Source organism: Ctenopharyngodon idella, chromosome 13 (assembly GCF_019924925.1).
Source record: "Ctenopharyngodon idella isolate HZGC_01 chromosome 13, HZGC01, whole genome shotgun sequence".
NCBI lineage: Eukaryota > Metazoa > Chordata > Actinopteri > Cypriniformes > Xenocyprididae > Ctenopharyngodon > Ctenopharyngodon idella.
The window spans coordinates 31,585,510-31,607,619 of NC_067232.1; the positions used below are offsets into that span (position 1 = coordinate 31,585,510).

Below are 22,110 nucleotides of genomic sequence, written 5' to 3' on the forward strand. Positions count from 1 at the left end.
ATGCACACTCATGTGAGGTTTAACGTTTAAGTTAAGTTTATTGAAAGGCAGAGTGTAAGGAAGTTTTTTTTTTTTTTTTTTTTTTTTTTTTTTTAAATAATGTGTGGCTTCTTGCTGTGCTTAATAAAATTCATAACATTGAACTACAGCTGCACGATTCTGGATAAAATGAGAATCGCGATTTTTTGGATTCAAATAGAGATCACGATTCTCCCACGATTCTGAATATACAACCAAACAAACTAACATGTAATTTACTAGAGGTTCTGACAAAATATAAATTGCTGACTCTAATTGCTGGAAAATGTTTGAATGAATTATTTAAAAAATGGTTTTGAATGAATTCAATGACTCATTAATAAATACTTGTTTCATTGCTGGATGAATCAGTGTTTCCCTTTCATGGGAACTTCGAGCTGCGTAGAGACGCATTGGGATCACCTCCGCGTGATTATGTCTTGAAGCACTTGTGAAATCGAACCAATGGCAGGGCGTCAGAGGCAGGTGACGTCACGGACCAGGAAACTATAAAGCACACCAGAGAACAAAGAATGCCAGCTTCTGTGTCTTCAGCAAGCGCTCTGTGTTATCGTGTGTCTTATTTGGTGTTGTCTGTCAATTACATATTCAGAAACGATCTCTTTTGTTTGAGGACAAGAGTATCAGTGTTAAACCACACACATATATATATATATATATATATATATATATATGTATAATGTATATATGTATATGTATTTGTATATCAAAGACACTATAATGGCGAGCAAACAGCGGTTCAGACCATGTGCTACTCCCTACCCTCATTACTTCACGGGTGGGGATACACACAAGCTCAGTGTTGTTTGTATGGGAGCGGAGCATGCCCAGGCAGCCCTCGAGGGGCTTGCTTGCGAGCATTGTGATAAGTTTAATATAAAACCTCTTTGCTTCCGCCGGGCGCTCTTTGAGGAGGGCGCCGCGGCTCGTGTTCCTCGTTCCTCGGCTCGCGTTCCTCTTTTTAGCTCCACTCCTGTTGGCTTTATTCTCAAGGGAATAAAAGTCTAATGCAAGGCTCGGATCTCGTGTTTGCCGAGGCAGCGCGTGGATTAGGTCTGCAATAAAGAATATATGGCTCAGATCTCGCGTTTGCCAAGGCAGCACGTAGATTAAGTCTGCAATAAAGAATATATGGATCGGATCTCGCGTTTGCAATATATATGTATATATATATATATATACATATATATGTATTTATATATATTTGGAGGGAACTGAGCAGACGGGAGTTTCCCTTTCTCTCTTTTCCCTATAATCCCTTGCAAACTATTAAGAGCTATAATTCTTTTTGTATTCTAATATATTCAACCTGTCATTCAGCCATTCTTGACTGTTTGTTTCTGGCTGCATTTAATTTGAGGATTAAATGAAATATTGAATACATTAAATTCTGAGGAATTTAAAAGAGGAGGCCGGTCTGCTAACCCTGCCACCTCGTGTGCTTCAGGGCGCAGCGGTTTCCAGCGATCCTCCGAGAAGAGGAGGGTCGTAGAGTGGTCAGTTCAGATGTTCCCTGCCGGTTCGCCGTTTCAGGGCAAAAAAGAAAGTGTCGCCACCCGTGCTCCCCCGCAGAAAGCTTGGGGACAGGGACAGGCGACACAGTCTGTCTTCGTGGAGTAAGACAGATCCGAGGACTGTCATTATCGCCAAGAAGGCTTCGAAGAGGTCCTGACGCCAGTGGCGTGGGACCTTCGAGGGCAGCCCCCTCCGAAGAGGGTCCTTTATCACACTACATGGTATCAGCCCCTCCTCGGTGCCCTCAGCGGGCCGTTCTGCCAACCCTGCCACCTTGTGTGCTTCAGGGCGCAGCGGTCTCCATCGACCCTCTGAGGAGGACCGGTTGACATTTGATTCGGCTGTTCCCTGCCGGTTCGCCGCTTCAGGGCGCCGAGTCGAATGCTCAAAAAACACCAGAGGCCAGCCTCGAGAGACTGGTTCCCTTAGTAGAATTTCTGGTAGAATGGAAACTTTTTCCTGCTCACAATAGAAAAGGATTACAGAATTAATTTCGGGTCTCGCCCGCCCCAGTTCAACAGGGTCCTCCCTACAATGGTGGACCCCTAGCAGTCTCTGGTATTGGAACAGGAAGTTCTGACGCTCTTGCAAAAAGGAGCTATAGAAAGGGGTTCTCCTCCCAGCAAGCTGTCAGGGTTTTACAGTCGGTACTTCATTGTTCCAAAGAAGGATGGAGGGTACTTTCATGTATCCATCCATCCTCAGCACAGGAGGTTCCTCAGATTTGCTTTCGGGGGCGAAGCTTATCAAAACAGGGTTCTTCCTTTCGGCCTAGCTCTTTCACCCCGCACCTTCAAAAAATGCGTGGATGCAGCTCTGGCTCCTCTGAGACTCCAGGGCATTCGCATGTTGAATTATATCAACGATTGGTTGATTTTAGCTCAATCCAAGGTCATGGCAGTCCAACATCAAGATGTTGTTCTGTCTCACATGAGAAGGTTAGGGCTGAGACTCAATGCCAAGAAGAGTGTGCTTCTTCCAGCTTAAACTAACAACTATCTAGGAGTAGTCTGGGATTCCACCACGATGCAGGCACGTCTGTCTCCTGCTCGGGTGAATTCCATTCTCTCAGAAGTGAATGGGGTGAAATTAGGCCAGTCACTCACTGTATAGCAGTTTCAGAGACTGTTGGGTCTGATGGCAGCTGCGTCCAACATACCTTTTGGCCTGCTGCACATGAGACCCTTACAGTGGTGGCTCAGGACCAAGGGGTTTCTCCGAGGGGAAATCCTTTTTCACATGATCAAGGTCACGCGGCAATGCCTTCGTGCCTTAGTCATGTGGAAGAAGCCTTGGTTCCTGTCCCTAGGACCTGTGTTGGGGGCTCCTTGTTGTCGCGTAATGCTAACAACGGATGCTTCCCTCACAGGTTGGGGGCCGATCATGAGTGGTCGCTCAGCTCAGGGTCTTTGGGAGGACCATCTACTTTCCTGGCACATAAATCGGCTGGAAATGATGGCAGTATTTTGAGCTCTCAAATACTTCCTCCCAGACCTGAGGGGCCATCACGTGTTGGTCCGCACCGAAAACATGTCGGTGGTCTCCTATATCAACCACCGGGGGGTCTGAGGTCTCGCCAGTTGTGCGAGTTAGCCCATCGGATCCTCCTGTGGGCCCAGGGGAAGCTCCTCTCCCTAAGAGCAGCTTATATCCCGGGGCATCAAAATGTGGTGGCAGACATCCTGTTGAGGCAGGGGCCGAGGCCCAGGGAATGGAGACTCCACCCCGAGGTGGTGGAGATCATTTGGAAAAATTTCGATCTCGCAGAAGTAGACCTGTTTGCTTCGAAAGAAACTTCTCATTGCCCACTGTGGTACTCTCTGACTCATCCAGCCCCGTTCTGACCGACCCGAATTTGGTTCACAGACCTAGTGTCTCTTCTAGACGGCTCCCCCATGGAGATCCCTATCAGACAGGACCTTCTGTCTCAAGCGGGCAGCATGATAATTCACCCCCACCCGAAGTTGTGGAGGCCTGGCTTCTGAGGGGGCTAGGCTCATAGAATCCGGTCTCCCAACCGAGGTTGTGGAGACCATACTCCACTCCAGAGCTCTTCCACGAGAAAGCTATATGCATATAAATGGAAGTTGTTTTCTACCTGGTGTAGACAACGTCAGTTGGACCCGTTCCACTCTTCTATCAGTCTTGTGCTGCAATTTCTCCAAGAAAAATTCTCGGATGGTTTATCTCCTTCTACCTTGAAGGTCTATATAGCAAGACCTGGTTATATACCCAAGGTCCCCACCAACGTCCCAGGACCGATTGTACTGCAGGCCTTTTGTCCTCCTTCTTTTACTAATCTGGATCAGGAGAATGAGCAAGTGGGTGGTCGAGGCCATCTCTCTTGCTTATGAGTCCTCTGGACAGCCTTCACCCTTGGCTGTCCGGGCTCACTCTACTAGGGGTATGGCTGCCTCAAAGGCTTAGATCTCAGGGGTTCCCCTCCATGAGATATGTGATGCGGCTGGGTGGTCCTCTCAGCATACCTTTATTAGGTTTTACAACCTTGATTTGGGCTCCACTCCGGGGTCCGCTGTGCTCTCGTCTTAGTGATAACAGACAGGCACTGGGCATTATGGCGTAGTTGGGATAGGGTTCCCAATGCGTCTCGACGCAGCTCGAAGTTCCCATGAAAGGGAACGTCTCGGGTTACTTCTGTAACCCTGGTTCCCCGCTGCATCACCCTGCCATACTCCCTGCATGCCTGTGAGTGTCTTGCTTCAGCCAATCAGAAGCTGGCGTTCTTTATACTCAGGTGTGCTTTATAGTTTCCTGGTCCGCGACGTCACCCGCCTCTGATGTCCCGCCATTGGTTCGATTTCACAAGTGTTTCAAGACGTAATCAAGCAGAGGTGATCCCTCTCGACGCACCGTCTCGTTCCCTATTCAGGGAACCAGGGTTACACGAGTAACCCGAGACGTTTTGAACGAATCTTTTGAATGAACGATTCAATGACAAATACATTTTTTAACAGTCAGTTGTCGCCACCTAGTGGAATTAGATGTAATTGATACAACCGTTATTTGACGTGCCAAGTTCGTTTCAAAAGGTAGTTTGCTCTATTTTGAAATAAAAACTTATATCTCAGTACTTCTGTGATAATGTGAATATTTGTAACCAGTGGTGGCTGGTGCTAAAAAAAAAAAAAAAGAATTAGAAATGCAGGAATGAATAGGCTAATTGTTAAATAACCACTTAACAAGTGATGTAATGTATCATTACTGCTTATCTAAAACATGGAAAATTCGGTATTTAAAGCATGCCATTGGGCTGGGCGATATGGCCAAAAAATCATATCTCTGTTTTTGGGCTGAATGGCAATGTATAATCTCGGTATTTTGTACATTTTTCTATTTGAAAAAAAAAAGAAAGAAAAAAGAATACTGTATTTAATTAAAAAAAAAAGTTATTTCACATCCTGCCCAATATTGTCCTACAAACAATGTTCATATTCAAGGCTATGAAAACAAACATGAATGTAACCGTGTAGTCTGTGCTATTTATGCAAAAAAGGGTCAATTCACATTATTCCTACATTCTAACATTGTAACACTACACTCTAAAAACAAAATGTTTTTTGAAGCAGAAGTTAAACTAAACCACTAAACCAAAAATGAAAATAAATACAAACAAAAGCACAGACTAATTATAAGTCTATTTTGATTACCCTACAATAGTCACTTTACAGTTACTGCTATCATAAAAATACACAAATATTCAACAATAAATATTTTAGCTAAATGTATATTTTAGTCAGAATAATTTCTGTTTTACGCGCATGCGCACGGCGGCACTCGTTCACGGAAGTTTGTGCTTCCACTCCTCGACATCAAAATGGAAATATTTTCCCGACTTTCTAACATTTACAAATGGAGAAAATGTCTGTGAAATGTAAGTTATGCACTGAGGAAATTATTGGATGTCACTTTAGCTTAAAAATTATTAATAGAGGTATGTTTGTTTCCACCAATCGCTGCACAAGTTAAGGTTACGTATGATGACGAAAGCACGTTAGTGCTAGCCATCCCGGAACCCATAGAGATTGCATTGCAGTGCCTGCAGTTAGAAAAAAAGTTATTTGAATGGAAGTCTATGAGAGCACTCAACGTTCATTGGACTATATCCAGAGGCAGAACAAACAGCCTAGTAGTGACAGCTAGCGTAACACTGTGGTTGAATGTGACTGAAAAAATCCGTCCCTTTCTCACTTTGGTGGTGCGTTGCCCTATTGCCCTAATGAAGAAACCGCCCCTGTTTGTAACACAGATGTGTGGTTTAAAACGGCTCTCTCTGGCTCTGGCAGCACGAACACAGATTTAAACATTCCGGTATGATTTTGTCAAAGGTTTAATAGACGCGGGAGAATTGTTGTCATTAATAAAGTAGGATCGCGTGGGTGCTTGAATCGAGATTGCGATCTTTTTACGATTAATCGTGCAGCTCTACATTGAACAATATATATTTTCATATTAATTAAATCACTAGTTAAAATCATTGCATAAACCATTTTAAAATAAACATTTGCCAGATCAAAGATGCCAAATTTTATTTCAGCTCATTGTATATTCCTTAGCACTATAAATATGAGATTAAAGTGAAATCAAAAGTAGATCTCAGATGTCAACATCTGCGCTCTTCTGGGAACTACCAACATTAAAAGTCTCTTAAAAGAGTCTTCTCAATAATTTTCTGAATCTCCAAAGATTTTGATGCTCTGTCACTTTTTTGGAACCGCTCTCCATAGGCCGCAATGAATCAAATCTGTCAGCATGACAACCAAAGCAATTTTGGCCCTTTGTCATGTCGTGCTGCCACTGCAGGTCATGGACTTGGATTTAGCCACAGGTGTTTGAACGAATCGCTGCGTTCAGAGAAGATGTCAATCACAACAAATTCAATCAGATTTGCTAAAGGGACTTCTTGTCATTTCCTGCTAGAATACCACTGTATATTATTCTCCCTAGGGCTGCCAAACATTACTGTGATAAAACCCAGCTCTGTTAAATATTATATACCTGAGCTGTCAATCTAAACAGCATGAGGTGCTTTTGAAGAAATTTGTCAGTCTCCATAGGATGTTTGATGAAGTGGGAACAGTAATTTGGTGAGATTCACATTGATAAGACTGCCAAGTGCACTTAACAGTTACTGCTTTCGCAGCACACACAGGAAATGATTGTTTATTTTTAAATTCAGAAAAAAAAAATCTTCTCAGAGATAATCACAGCGTCTCAAGTGTCAAACAGGCTGCTCTGTGACAATGGAGAGACGATTCAAAATACATTTCTGTCTCCATTAAATTACTGTTTGTAATCATATGCTCTCATTTGCTGCTTTTCCTGGAAATGAGAAATGTATTTCTATGAATAATACACTTCTTCTAGCTGTCATCGCTCAAAATTGCTGAAAAATCCCATGTGTTTCATCACTTATTTTGGTGTGTGATTTTGCTGCTGTTTATATATACATTTCAAATTAATAGTGCAAAAGCATGAGCTGGAATCGAGCTTAGTTAGATCTTATGGCTTTTTTTCTTCCATAGAACACAAAAGAAGAGATTTGTAATATTCAATTCAATTCAATTCACATTTATTTGTATAGCGCTTTTCACAATACATATCGTTTCAAAGCAGCTTTACAGAGAGTGCATGTCATCATTACAATTTAGAGAATGCAGTTAGCTAATAATGTAATAATTTAGGCAATTAATTTACAGTCACTGTTAGCAATTTAATTGAAGGTAGAAGCAAAGAGCTCCTGGAAAAATGAATTACATATTAACAATAATTAGGATATATAGAAATTTGGGAATGTGCGTGTTGATCCAGATGTTGCGTCTTCTGAAGTCCTCGCAGGAGTTGGTGCCGTCTCTTCAAAAGTGTTGGTCATCTGAGGTCTTCTTAAGAGGCTGGAACCAAACTGAAGCTGCTGTACTCAAATGGAGAATAATTAGCATAGCTGCTGTTCATAACATTAAGCAAAGATAGTCATGTGCAATTGATCTGATATGAGATTCATTATGTGAATGCTTGGCTAAAGAGATGCGTCTTTAATCTAGATTTAAACTGGGTGAGCGAGTCTGAGTCCCGAACATTATCAGGAAGGCTATTCCAGAGTTTAGGAGCCAAATGTGAAAACGCTCTCCCTCCTTTAGAGGACTTAGCTATCCTAGGTACAACCAGAAGTCCAGAGTTTTGTGATCTTAAAGAGCGTGAAGGATTGTAGGGCGATAGAAGATCGGTTAAGTACACAGGAGCTAAACCATTTAGAGCCTTGTAGATACTGTTTTGTTTTTCCATACACTTAGAATAAACGGTGACAGAGGTTCCCTTTCGAAAGGGAACTCGCACTGCGTCCGAGAACGCATATGGGGAACGCCCTCACGTGACAGGTGTCTGAAGTGAAAGTTGAATCACGCCAATCCTATTGGCCGGCGACAGCCTATGACGTCATACTAGTGCGACCAGACAATATATAAGAGGCGCCTAGAGAACATGTCGTCCTATTTTCGTCTTCAGTGACTGTTTTGTCTGTTGCGATTGTTTCAAGGTAAGAACCTTTTTGATCATGTCTGAGAAGCGTTTCAAGCATTGTGCCGATCCGTGTCCAAGATATCTGACACCAGATGACACACACGACTTGTGCGTTCACTGCCTGGGTGACGAGCACGCGCGTTCAGTTCTCGAGGGATCTGTTTGCGTTCATTGTGAGCGTCTGCCTATGCTGTCAATCTTCTCGAGGGGAGAGGGACAGGCATCTGCACCTGGCGGCTCATGTCCTTCTCGTGCTGAGGCCAAGAGGAGCCTCAAGTCGTGGGGCTCGCAGGTGGAGCTCGCCGAAAAGTTTGAGAAAGGTGTTTCTCTTTCTCGTGGTTCGGCAGCTCACAAGAGAGATCTGCTTGACGAGGATGCCATTTCTCTGGCTTCCTCTGGTTCAGCAGACAGTGCTCTTTTGGCTTCAAGCCACACTGAAGAGCAGACGATGGCTGAGGGCAGTGAGAGTGTTTCATCTGAGCCCGCGTGACCATCCTGCCCCGCGTATGTTGAGTTGTTGGACATTATGGAGCATGCCTCGGGCAGATTAAAACTGCCGTGGACGCGCGCTCGGGAAGAGGCGGTTCGTGGGAGGCTAGACGACCGCTTTCTTTCCGGCCATACTCCTCCAACTCCCGTGAGCCTTCCATTCCTTGGAAAACCCCTTATTCGGCCCGTATGCAAATTATGCCAATGTCGAGGGGATACACAGGCATGGATATGTGGCGATGCCGCCTATTGACGAGACGTTCGCGAACTATCTCGATGGTGGTGGAGCTTTGTCTTTGAAGGCTCCGGCCCTGCCTACTAGACCACTAAAAACAACTTTGTGGTTGAATGGCAGGGCATACGCGGCTGCAGGTCAGGCTGGTGCTGCACTGCACACTATGGCAGTGCTTCAAGCATATCAGGCTGACCTGTTGAAAGATTTGGACCAGGGCCAGGGTCTTTCCCCTGATGCTGTGGCTGAGCTGCGCCGCACCACAGACCTGGCTCTCCGTGCCACCAAACAAACTGCTGCCGCGATCGGTCGTTCCATGGCGACAATGGTGGCAACAGAGAGACACCTATGGGTGAACCTGGCTGACATCGGGGAGAAAGAGAAGGGTTTTCTCCTCGATGTGCCGGTCTCGCCGTTTAAACTTTTCGGGACCTCCGTTGAGGCGGTGGTTAGGAAGTTTAGGAAGGCAAGGGCGCGCTCAGCAGCATTTAAATCCTGTATACTGTGCCGGTCCAAATCTGCACCCAGGCAGCCAGGGGGACCTGGCCCGTCATGGTCTGAGGATCATAGACGGGGCCAGAGGTCTAGGAACGCTAGGAAGAAAAAGCAGGATCTGAGAGAGGTGATACAAAGCCGGCGCGGTGAGCGCCGCTCAGTGTTTCCTCTCTCTTGAGGGTTTTTTCCATCTCCCTCTCCTCTTTTTCTTCTTTTCCCCTGTTCCCTTTTCTCTTGCCCTGCGCACGCTCTGACATCAGGCCTGAAGCCTGGGCCCAATGATGAGTTTGTTCACGTTCTGGAACTCCTTCTGAGGGTCCGGCTTAGTGCTTGATATTGAGCACAGCCGTTTTTAGACTGCTGGAGTATGGCAGGCCATTTTTACATTCGGCCTCTACTCTTTTTGGTCTTAGGTGAGCTTAGCAGGTCACTTCCCCACTAAGGGAGATTTATTAATCTTGCAGTGACCGCGGCTCTCTGCTTTAGGCTGGCGGGGCTTTTATTTTGTTACGTTAGGAATTTTTGTTTTTGGGCCTAGGGCCCTGGAGCTCTTATGGAAAGCTATTTTCACATCCTTGCTATTGCTTCCTCTCTATTGAGAGTTTTATTAGAAGCTCCTAGCGGGTGTTTTTCATTAGAACGGTTTTATAGTATGGCAAGCTATTTTATCATCTAGCTGCCTTTTACTTCTGAAACCTCCTAACTATGTCTAGTTTCAGTTTAGTTCTTTTAGTGTAGGCCGTCTGGCCTCCGTTTCAGGTCCCTTCCCTTAGGTTGCAATGATGCGGTTCTATTTGAACCTCCGCTCCCTTGAGCTCCAGTTCTTCATGACCTTTTTTGGGTAGTGTTTTTTTTTTTGTGTGTTTTCTGGCTCGGTCGAGTCCTAGTCGAGTCCTGCTCGGTCCTAGCATCAGCCTTTTTCTGAGGCCGCCTTGACATTCCTGAGTGTGCTGGCCCTCTCTGTTATTATGTTTGGAGGGTCTCCATTCCCTAGAGCTCCGGGCTATTTCTCCTTCTTGTGTTGGCCCTTTTTTGGCCACATTGGGAGTTTTTTATTTTTGCCAGCCTCCTCTCTTATGAGAGTCATTAGGTTCAAACCGCTACCCTGCTGAGTGCTAGCAGTTTCTATCTAGAATGATTCTTCCTAGTAGGCGCCCAGGTTTTGCTTATTTAACTGTATGGGTTCTAGCCTCCACTGAGCCTCAGCGAGGTCATGTTCAAAGGGTCAGCCCTTCTCTTGGGCCACCCCTGTCCCGACCTAGCCAGACTTTGTCAACCTGTTCTACTATAATTTCAGCAGTAGATGTTGACTATCTTTTGTAGCTTCCCTTGCTAGTCGCTCTGTTATGTTTGCCTCCCCTCTCGTCAGGGTTGCTTCTGGTCGGAGACCCGCCTTCTGCATTAGGCTAAGAATGCGAGTAGCAGGTCCTGCGGTCTCCTCTCCTTTTGTTCCTTTACTCCATTGCTACTGGTTTTTGGCAGTGTTTGAGTATGTGGTTCCCTGGTGGTGTTTAGCATTTAGCTCAGTGACAAGCAGTGAGCTTTTGTTATTAGCCTCCCTGTGGTCGCTTAAGCGTTGCAGGCCTCCTCTCACTTTCGAAAGTTTGCTTTATTTATTCTCACGTCTAAGTAGTTGGCTCCTCGGAGCCTCCTTGGGTGCGTTATCTAGATGTTGTAGGTTTCACTTCCTGTTTACCTACATCTCTGAGCTGTTCAGATGAATCTTCTGGGAATCCTCACCATTTTCTGGTGCTGTTTCACAGCTCTTATTGTTTAAGCTTGGTTTTGCTCGTCCCGGTCAAGCTTAGTTCTCCCCTCATGTTTTTCCTGGATCATTAGAATTTGCTCCCCAAGACCAGTCGGAAGGTAGAGGGACTCTTTAGACCGCCCTGAGGGACTGGTATTAGGCAGTTGATACTCCCTTACTGTTCGAGTTTGGTCTATATGCTGTGTTTTCTGTCTCCTACTATATTCCAGTTTCTGTTCCTCCCCTGGCTTAGGTCATGCCTCCAGAGTGCTTTGGTCTCACTCTGTTGTCCCTATGTTGATTAGATTGCTCCCCTCTTTCAGGGTTTTAGGCGATTTGATGAGCTCCACTCCCAGGGATGCCCATCTCTGGTCCAGTGAGTTGATACTGCCTTTTTGCAGTCCTTCTCACAGGTTTCTTCCTCTCTGAGGAAGTTTGTAGAGATTCTGTTCTTTCAGACAGGTTGTTGGCCTGACTAGCCCTTGTCTGGGCCGGCTCGGCCTCCTTGGTGGCCTTCGGGGTTGACTTTTGCCCCCCAGTAAGTGACTGGCCAGAGTCCTCTCGGGCCACTGGCCATTTTCCCTTAAAAAGGAACCCCTTCTTTTGAAGCTGTTGGTTCCAAGCCTTTGAGCGGCCTTGGCTGGCCTTCATTCTGTGGAGGCCTCTTTAAGGCTTTTTAGCTTGGGCAGTGGCCGTAGGGAGTTATGTCACTGACAGCCTGTGACCAGGGGTTGAGTGCTCTGCTCTCCTCTCAGTCATTTTGGCATGCACTTCCCTCAGCATGGCGGCGTGGGTATTCTGTTCCCCATATGCGTTCTAGGATGCAGTGCGAGTTCCTTTTTGAAAGGGAATGTCTCGGGTTATGACTTTAACCCTGGTTTCCTGCGAACAGGGAACGAAACACTGTGTCTCGTTGCCGTGCCTCTGGGCTGCCTGCTACAGTCACTTCAGACGAATAGCGGACGACATGTTCTCTAGACGCCCCTTATATACTGTCTGGTCGCACTAGTATGACGTCATAGGCTGTCGCCGGCCAATACGATTGGATTCACTTCAGACACCTGTCACACGAGGGCGTTCCCCATATGCGTTCTAGGACGCAGTGTCTCGTTCTCTGTTCTTAGGGAACCAGGGTTACAGTCGTAACCCGAGACGTTTTCAGCACCATAAAAGTGTAAAATTGCCGCCATAAATGAAATACTTAAAGTGCCCCTATTATGTTATTTTAAAGGCTCCTAATTTTGTTTTGGAGTGATGTGATGTGAAGACACATTAGACAATGTTATTTTTATTGGATTTTTTAAAAAAACCTAAAACGTATTATTGTGGATGTATCATTAGATTAACACCATGCCCAGAAATTATTAAAGACACAATCACACTGTAAAAATGATTTGTTGGTTTAGCTTAAAGTAGCCTAACCTGGTTGCCTTCAAATTTTAAATTCATTTCAACAAAAAATTTGAGTTGATACAAAGAAAGAGATTAATTTATTCAACAGAAACTCAAAATATTATGTTATCTGAACAACGTTTGTGAACCTAAGCTGATTTGACAAAAGATTTGTGAAAAAGTTGTGATAAATCATGAAAATATTTTTTACAGTGCAGTGGCAGACAGCACTCAGTCAATGTACTGATTTAAACTGCTTATCGTAGTGAATGACAGAGACAGAGAAACAACATGTAGTTGTTTCGTTCTACTAAATAATGAGCCAGCAACTGATTGTGACATTTATAGCCTTGGGGTACAGGGATTTGTGGTTTTTGATGTCACTTTGAATTATCGAAGTGGTAAATTGGCATTGGCGCTTTCGGCGGTGGACAGGGGTCAGCATGGGCACCCTGACTGATCTGTGGCTATGCAGCCCCATACGCAACAAACTGCGATGCACTGTGTATTCTGACACCTTTCAATCAGAAACAGAGAAGTGGCAAATCGATAGATTTATGTTCTGTTATTTTTTATAACAAAAAAAAAATATATATATATATTAATAATATAGGGTATAGGGCAGATTAAAAATTTTGCCAATATAGACAATTAAACTAATATAAGGTTTGTCTATATTCTAAATTGACTTCAGCAATTCAGAATTGATCATTTCTTTTGGGAGCCAATTACTCCATTTATCTGCACTTTTAAAAGTTGAAATCCATTTGAAAAGGATTAAATAGGTCCAAGCCTGCTACATTCAATCTGTAGAATGTTCAAGAAAGGGGAAGCAATTAGTCAAGATCATGGATGCTGATTGGTCAATACTGCATTCCGGCTGAGCTAAAATGCCCATCATGCCTAAAGACTCCCTTCTGCTTTTATTTACAGAATGTCATGTGCAACTGACTGATTCTGCAATTGTTTCTCTTTTCTGCAGATGAAATCTACCCTAAAGTGTACCACACCTGCTTCTTTATTGTCACCTATTTTGCTCCATTATGTTTGATGGTCCTGGCATACATTCAGATCTGCCATAAACTCTGGTGTCAACAGGTATGTAAGCATTCTTGACTTATTAACACATCATAGTTAAGCCTAACTGCATTTGAACAGTTTATAAATGACAGTATTTTTCTGTAAATTCTGGCTCTTTTCCAAAGTGTAGTGAGCTGCTTAATGTCCCTGCCTACATGGGCGGCTGCATTCTAAGGTAGCATTGTAACTGAGATGGATCTTTTCTTACTAGGTTTTGGATTTAGTAACAATATTACAGTTAAACAGTATTTTACTGTAAAATCACATAAAATTTCCTGTTAGATCTGTTACAGTTTTCCCCCTGTATATAGTAAGAAAATGTATCATTTTTGAAATGTTCCCTGTCAGCTGGGTAACTGATACATTCTCAGAACTTCCCTAACATTCTGGGCAAATGAGCAAACATTCTTCCAGTAATATTAACAGAATGTTTGTTCAAAGTTATCTGGTCTTTAATAATGTTCTCAAAATGTTAGCACAAAAACATTACCCACACGTTGTTCATGAAACTTTTTTTTTTTTTTTTTTTTTTTTTTTTTCTTGAAACTGAGCATTTTTCAAATGTTGCTACTCATTTCAGATGTTCTTTCAAAAGTAACATTTCTATAATGTTTGCAAAATGAAATGTTCCCTTAACACTTGCATAACCAAGAAAAAAACTGGTCGTTTTGACCATTCAGTGAACATTCAGAAATAACATTTTCATAACTTAATTTCAATGCTAGCAAAACATTCTTAGAATGTTCACCAATCAGGCATAACATTATGACCACTGTCCTAATATTGTGTTGGTCCCCATTTTGCTGCCAAAACAGCCCTGACCCGTCGAGGCATGGACTCCACTAGACCCCTGAAGGTGTGCTGTGGTATCTGACACCAAGATGTTAGCAGCAAATCCTTTAAGTCCTGTAAGTTGCGAGGTGGAGCCTCAATGGATCGGACTTGTTTGTTCAACACATCCCACAGATGCTCGATTGGATTGAGATCTGGGGAATCTGGAGGCCAAGTCAACACCTCAAACTCGTTGTTGTGCTCCTCAAACCATTCCTGAACCATTTTGCTTTGTGGCAGGGTGCATTATCCTGCTGAAAGAGGCCACAGCCACCAGAGAATACCGTTTCCATGAAAGGGTGTACATGGTCTACAACAACGCTTAGGTAGGTGGTACGTGTCAAAGTAACATCCACATGGATGGCAGGACCCAAGGTTTCCCAGCAGAACATTGCCCAAAGCATCACACTGCCTCCTCCGGCTTGCCTTCTTTCCATAGTGCATTCTGGTGCCATGTGTTCCCAGGCTTGCCTTCTTCCCATAGTGCATCCCGGTGCCATGTGTTCTCCAGGTAAAGGACGCACACGCACCCGGCCATCCACGTGGTGTAAAAGAAAACATGATTCATCAGACCAGGCCACCTTTTTCCATTGCTCCGTGGTCCAGTTCTGATGCTTGTAGCTCGTCTGTTGGCTCGGACCACACGGGCCAGCCTTCGCTCCCCATGTGCATCAATGAGCCTTGGCCGCCCATGACCCTGTCGCCGGTTCACCACTGTTCCTACCTTGGACCACTTTTGATAGATACTGACCACTGCAGACCGGGAACACTCCACAAGAGCTGCAGTTTTGGAGATGCTCTGACCCAGTCGTCTAGCCATCACAATTTGGTCCTTGTCAAACTCGCTCAAATCCTTACGCTTTCCCATTTTTCCTGCTTCTAACGTATCAACTTTGAGGACAAAATGTTCACTTGCTGCCTAATATATCCACCCACTAACAGGTGCCGTGATGAAGAGATAATCAGTGTTATTCACTTCACCTGTCAGTGCTCATAATGTTATGCCTGATCAGTGTATATTTGTTAGCTGGGTAACAGGTTTTTTTTACTGTAGCATTTTTACAGCCTTTTACAGTTAAAATGACAATTTTTCACAATGTTCACAAATCTTAAGTCTTTTGTATTCAATTTTGTAAACGTGGCAATACGGACTGAATTGCAGTGCCATGACCCATAACGTACAGTGCTTTATCCCTGAGCAGATTCCTGGAACATCATCGGTGCTTCAGAGGAAGTGGAAGTCACTGCAGTGTTCAGCCCATGCTGTGGGCTCGGGAGAATCGGTGAAGGTGAGAACCAGCACGGTCTCAGCGGAGATCAAACAGGTGAAAGCTCGGCGGAAGACGGCACGCATGCTGATGGTGGTGCTGTTTGTGTTTGCGCTCTGTTACCTGCCCATCAGTGTTCTCAACATCATGAAGAGGTAAGAAACATGACACGTGCACAGGTAGTGTATGTCTGTCTTTGTGTGGACTCTCACAATGGCTGTCAAGAACATGTCTGGGTAACAAAGTTAAAAAACAGGAGATTATATTTCGCATTTTTAGGACCATAAAGCTTTCTTTTGCATTGTGATGTTATTCTAATGCCAATTCATGACTTCTTGAAGGGTTTATTGTGATTCTCATTATTCTCAACTGTGATCCACATTAGATTTTTTTTTTTTAAATGATTTTTATATTAGCATAAATGAAAGGCACACTACCATGAGTTATAAATACCTAATTTAAAATAATATATAAAATATTTATCGTTTGGGTCACACTTGTACTATGTACTGTACATGTACAGTATGTACACAATAAGTGCACTGCATCTAATGATTCATTTAAATGTTCGTACATTGTAGTTAAAGACACTTAATATAAAGTGGGACCATTGTTGGTCATGAAAAGAAAGAAAGAAAGAAAGAAAGAAAGATCCTAAAACTTACTTCATTATCTTTATGCAAATAATTTTTCTTTTTCCTTTTAATTTTGAGGTCAAATTACTATATTGCTTGATTAAAATGAACCCAAAATATGTTGGACATTAGCATATATTGATATATTTAATAAATTAACATTTATTGATATGTTTAATGAATAATAATTAAACAATAAACATGTATTAAATTGCTTATTAATAAATGTTCACCTTTTGATTATTATTGTTGCCTCTAGTAATTATGTCTGATTTTTAATTTCCAACATATTTTGGGTTCATTTTAAGCCATATAGTAATTTTTAAACAATAGTTGGGTTAAATAAAACTGCCCAGCACATTGGGCAAACATGGGATAACTCAACAGAAAACATTCTGCCATTGAAAAAAAAAAAAGCAATATTAATAAAAAATGTGTCTTATGGTAGTATAATACATTGTTATGAGTAATGTGAGGCGTTCTTTAAAGGCATGAGATTATATCTCTTAATTTTGTGGCCCTTTGTAGTCTGAGTTCTGTTCAAACCAAGAATCTGTAATGAATTCTCGTTTGCTAATGTTTTAGTAGTAATTCAAAGAATTAATATAGCGGTTTGAGTCTCACTGTCTTTATTTCACCAACTAAAAGTATTTGTAACCAGATTTTTACATGGAAGAAAGCATAAGTGGTGCTTGACTATCACAACCCAAGTGTTTTCTGGGTGTTTAGCAGGGCTTTGCTATGTGGTTGTCTGATGTATGGTGCAATCCGACACGAGTGACTCAGATAATCAGTATAAATAATCTGTTAATTCAAAAATAGAAATTCTCAGGAGAAAACAAATGCAAAACATACCTTAAAGCTGCAGTCTGTAACTTTTTTTTTGGTTAAAAATGATCCAAATTAAATTTTTGAGCAAGTACATAACCAGCCAGATTCACAACGGTAAGCTTGTAATAATGTTTTCTAATAAGAGCGGTACTGGTGGGTTTCCGTGGGAAATTCGAGCATGTCGCCGTTTGTCTTTGCGTCATTACGTCACGTCTGTAAACAGAAAGCAAGGAGTCCCAGCTAGTAGACTATGCATATAGGATGCTGCTGGTAGCGGATCATTTATAGCCTTTTCTCACAGCAGCTGAAATAATTAAACATATTTTGATGGAGGATTGTAATCCAGAAAGGTCCAAATGACAATCATCAGTGACAACTGGAGATTCACCCATAATCAAAAGCAAAAGACTTCGGACTGAGGAGTGTCTACAGAAATTGAAATCTTCAGGTAATGCTAATACACACTAAATACACATAGTCACGCAATGCTGATGTTGTTAACATTAACAATTTGAGAAGAAAGTATAACAATAATAATAATTTGCACGGTTTGACGTGATATGAGCTAAGCGATCATTAGATTTAATCACCATTGGCCATTTATTGTAGGCCTAATGCTTTTTTCCTTAGTTGAGTCAGAACAAAAGTGGCAGACATGTTACTTACTTGTTCAGACATTTTTCGGTGAAAATTCCTATTTTGGTCATACTTCTAAGACGTAGAATCTGTGATTCTGAAGTACAGTATCCACACCGATGTGTTGACTTACACCAAGCATTATATTCATCCATGCTGAGGAACCGTGCCGATGCACAACCCACGTAAAGATAATAATTCCCCATATAACTGCAGTTGCAGGTTTCAAATAGAGATGGCGACAAAGAGGCAAAACTTACAGACAGCAGCTTTAAACTAAGACGATAACCAACAGAGTCCAAAACCAAACACGGAGTATACTATATATACACAGGGAACCAAGCTAGACACAGGTGGGACTAATCAGTAACCAAGGTAACAAATGAGGAAGCAATAACTAAGGAGACAGAAACTTTACTGAAAAAAAAAAAAAAACACATGCATTCGAATGAAAACACAATGAAACTAAACGTCACCTTGACAGTGGTCAAAATAAGACATAGCTACTTTAAGTGATTGTTCACTCGTTTTATCATCTACCAGGTGTCTGACTGCTTAGAAAAGTAATAACACCTCCCCTTACCCAACAAACCACATGATATGAGGTATCACTGATCATTCAGTAGCACAAATGGACCACAATGGCTTATCCAGGGCTTAATGTTAGCAATCACTGCTAATTACAGCAGAGGATAATATACAGTATTTCCCAGGTGGAAAAAAATGTACACTTAATGTACTTAAAGTGCTCTGTTTCTGCGCACTAATTTTGTATTTAATATACTACAAATTATTCGGTCCCACTTTATATTAGTTGTCCTTAACTACTATGTACTTGCATCAAAAAAATAAGTACAATGTACTTATTGTGTTCATATTGTATTGCAAAACACTTGTGCTGCAATTGAGGGGGATACGGGTAAAGTTAGGACAGGTTTGGTGGTATGGGTAGGTTTAAGGGTAGGGGTAAGGTGTAAGGGAAGGTCAACAGTGTAATTATAAATGTAATTACAGAAATTAATTACAGATGTAATTACATGCAGGTGTTTTTAAAATATAAGTACAATGTAAAAACATTGTGCATAATAAGTGCAATAAGTGCATTGTGCATCAAATGACTACTTTAAATGTAAGTACATAGTAGACAACTCATATAAAGTGGGACCAATTCTTCTTTAGTTCTTCTTAAGGTAATCTTAAAAACTAAATGATTTAAGTGTACTCAAATTCTTCAGGGGGAAAAAAAACAGTACAGGATAATGTACAATCAGATGGTCATTATAACAAATTAGTTGACGAACGTTCTAAGGTTTCAAAGTAGTTCCAGGCAGGTCTTGACCGCACTACAGTTCTATATCACTTCACCAAATTATTTCAGTTATTTCCAATGGCATTAGAGATACAACAGCAAAAGAACCAAAATCCACAATGACACAGACCAAGCAAATAAATATAGTAAGTAATGGGATAAAAATGACTGTTTCGCGTCGTGCATTACCACCTCAGGTGTGCAGTATTTTTCTAATAAGTCAGCAGCCTGTCGTCAGTTATTCGTTACATAAACCTGGCATGGAGTAGAAGGGTCTTATCAGGGTTTATTTTGCGATAATGATGATACTGACTGTATGTTGACTGTACACTATCCCTGCTTAAAAAAAAAGAAATGAAATATTGAGTCCGCTTGAAATGATTTTATAACATGAGAAGAAAGAAAGTGTGACGCATAACTCAATCTCTGCTTTGCGTTCTGATCAACCAATAAGTGTTTAACTACTTTGAGTCAAATTAATTAGTTGAGTTAAATTATTTTATTTTGTAGATTAGTTTAAGATGCTCTGCATGTCTTGAGCTGAAATGAAGGTTGCAAATAATTTATTATTTATTTATTTTTAAATCTGCTCCTTGTAAGGTTTGTTAGAGGAGAGTCCCACTGTACTTGAAATAAAGGCTTTATTTATTCAAAATGTTCTGTTTTTGATGGTTAGTTTTTTATGTGTTTGTCCACCTGTGATCTGCAGAGTATTTGGAGCTTTTAAGAACACCAACAACAGAGAGACTGTCTATGCCTGGTTCACCTTCTCACACTGGCTTATATACGCCAACAGTGCCGCCAATCCAATTATCTACAATTTCCTCAGTGGTGAGTATTTGCAAAGGGACTTTGGTATTTGACACCTTTCACTTCTGGTTCTGGAGACTCACCGCACTGCATATTTTGAGTTTCTTCCTTCTTTATACACCAGATTTAAATCATTATCTTGTTTGCAGAGAGCTGCATGAATTGATCTTTTTGTATCATATAAAATATATATAGATGACCAGAACCAATGCACTGCATGTTGTTTCCTCCATCTGCTGGTCACATTAAGGCATTGCACCTTTCATTCCCTACACTGCCTGCAAACACACACAAGACTTCAAAGCTTTGAAATGCCGTTTGCCCTCCGGAAACATCCTGCACCTTTTCATTTCAAACGAGCAAACTAATTATTTCTTCATTAGCACTGCAATATTCTCTTTGTGCACCGTGGTACAGGTTTGATAACATTGAGTACATCATTACTTGGTCATTTCAAGGACGCTTTTGATATCATTTAGAGCAGTTTGGAGGATTCAGTGCACCTACTGAAAATGAATGAATTCATTTTATCCCACCAGTTACATGGGGACCAACATTTTTATTCTGAAAGGTCTAAAAAGAGTAGTTGATGTTTTTTTTTTTTTTTTTAAAACAGAATATAAAATTCACTGCCGAAAAAAAAGTGCAAAAAAATGAATCTTTATGGTACAACAGCTTGTCACTGGCTATGTTTACATGCACCAATTTTCGTCAATCCGAATGAATTGAATCCGATTGCAGATCTGTTTACATGTACTCCAAACATTGTAATCTGATTCAAATATCCATTTATATGTGTTTTATATACATTCCGATTAAAACTTCTGCGCACACGCTCTGCGTGTGACGTCATATCAATCACACTTGCGGAGACAACCATGACCGTGACACCAACAGAGCTCATAGTTATTTTTGCTCTGTTGGCACATTCATAAATCAGCAATGGTTTTACAACTAAAGACGTGAACGTGAACTTGCGCACTGTGTAATGCGTATCAACATTGCACTGCGCATGTGCCCCAGAGACTTCTGAATGCAATTGAGAAAGTAGTTAGATTCAAGCGTTTACATGGTCATTTTTTGCCGTTGGATCAGATTAGAAAAGGAATTACATTTGGATCGAGCTCAATCAGATCGATTAGGGTGTTTACATGAACATTTTTCAATCCGATTGAGCCGTCAATCCGATTATAAATGGATTATGTGGGTGCATGTAAACGTAGCCACTGAGGCAGAACACTTAGAAGGACATCTTTGTACCTTATCTAGCCCTAAAAGGTGCTTTTTCGGTACCTTGGAGTAGTAATATGTACCCTACTACTATGAACCTTTTAGGGGTATATAAGCTGCAAAGATGAGTACTCCTCCAGTGACAAGCTGTTGTACTCCTAAAGGTACAATTTTTGCACATTTCTGCTGAGAGTACATAAAATACTCCCATTTTTACATGGGTGATGTAAATACAAGACTAGAGGTATTTCAGTTTGCCTTTCTGAAAGATGATGTATGTGGTAAAGCATAAAAGGAAACCACTAAAAACAAAATCTACACACAAGTACACAAGTAAGAGTCAAATTAGCATGCACACAGGAACACCTGTCACTTTTTTAATGATAATTTCCATGTTTCATTTAAAACTACACAAACACCCATATCTCCTCCATGGACAAACAAGAGAAAAGAAATTGAGAAAATGGTGGATAACAAAAGCTAAAATTGGATTAGTAGAATATGTTTTTATGGCAGGGATTAACAAAAAGTCAGCTCAAACTTCAATATTTTTTGAAAAGGCATTTAGTTTCATTGAGCTGTCCACAAAGTAAAATGCATGTTCTCAATTATCTGTGAAAAAAGAAAAGAAAAGTGGGTTTTAATGGATTATTGAAATGCTTAAGTTTATTTTGGTAAGGTCCCATTAGTTAATGCATTAACAATGAGCAATAGATTTGTTACAGTATTTATTAATCTTTGTTAAAGGGATAGTTCACTTTCAAATGAAAATTACCACACGATTTACTCACCCTCAAGCCATCCTAGGTGTATATGACTATCTTCTTTCAGACTAACACAATCGGAGATACATTTAAAAATATCTTTAGTCCTCTAAGGTTTATAATGGTTGTGAATTAAAAGGCTGCCCAAATTTTGAAGACAAAAAAAATGCATCCATCCATTAAAAAAAAATAAAAAAATGAATCCATACGAATCCATGGGTGTTGTACATTGAATGCATATGGCTGTTGTGCCAGAAGCTTGTTATTTTTAAA

General features: G+C 41.5%; 1 protein-coding gene across 1 annotated transcript in view; it reads left to right on the top strand.

Moving 5' to 3' along the window:
- hcrtr2 (hypocretin (orexin) receptor 2) overlaps positions 1–22,110 on the top strand; it is a 54,814-nt gene that overhangs the window by 29,382 nt on the left and 3,322 nt on the right. Inside the window, exons 4-6 of the mRNA XM_051916891.1 lie at positions 13,426–13,541; positions 15,557–15,777; positions 19,743–19,864. Coding sequence (XP_051772851.1) covers positions 13,426–13,541; positions 15,557–15,777; positions 19,743–19,864 — 459 coding nt within the window. The remainder of the gene's footprint in view (positions 1–13,425; positions 13,542–15,556; positions 15,778–19,742; positions 19,865–22,110) is intronic.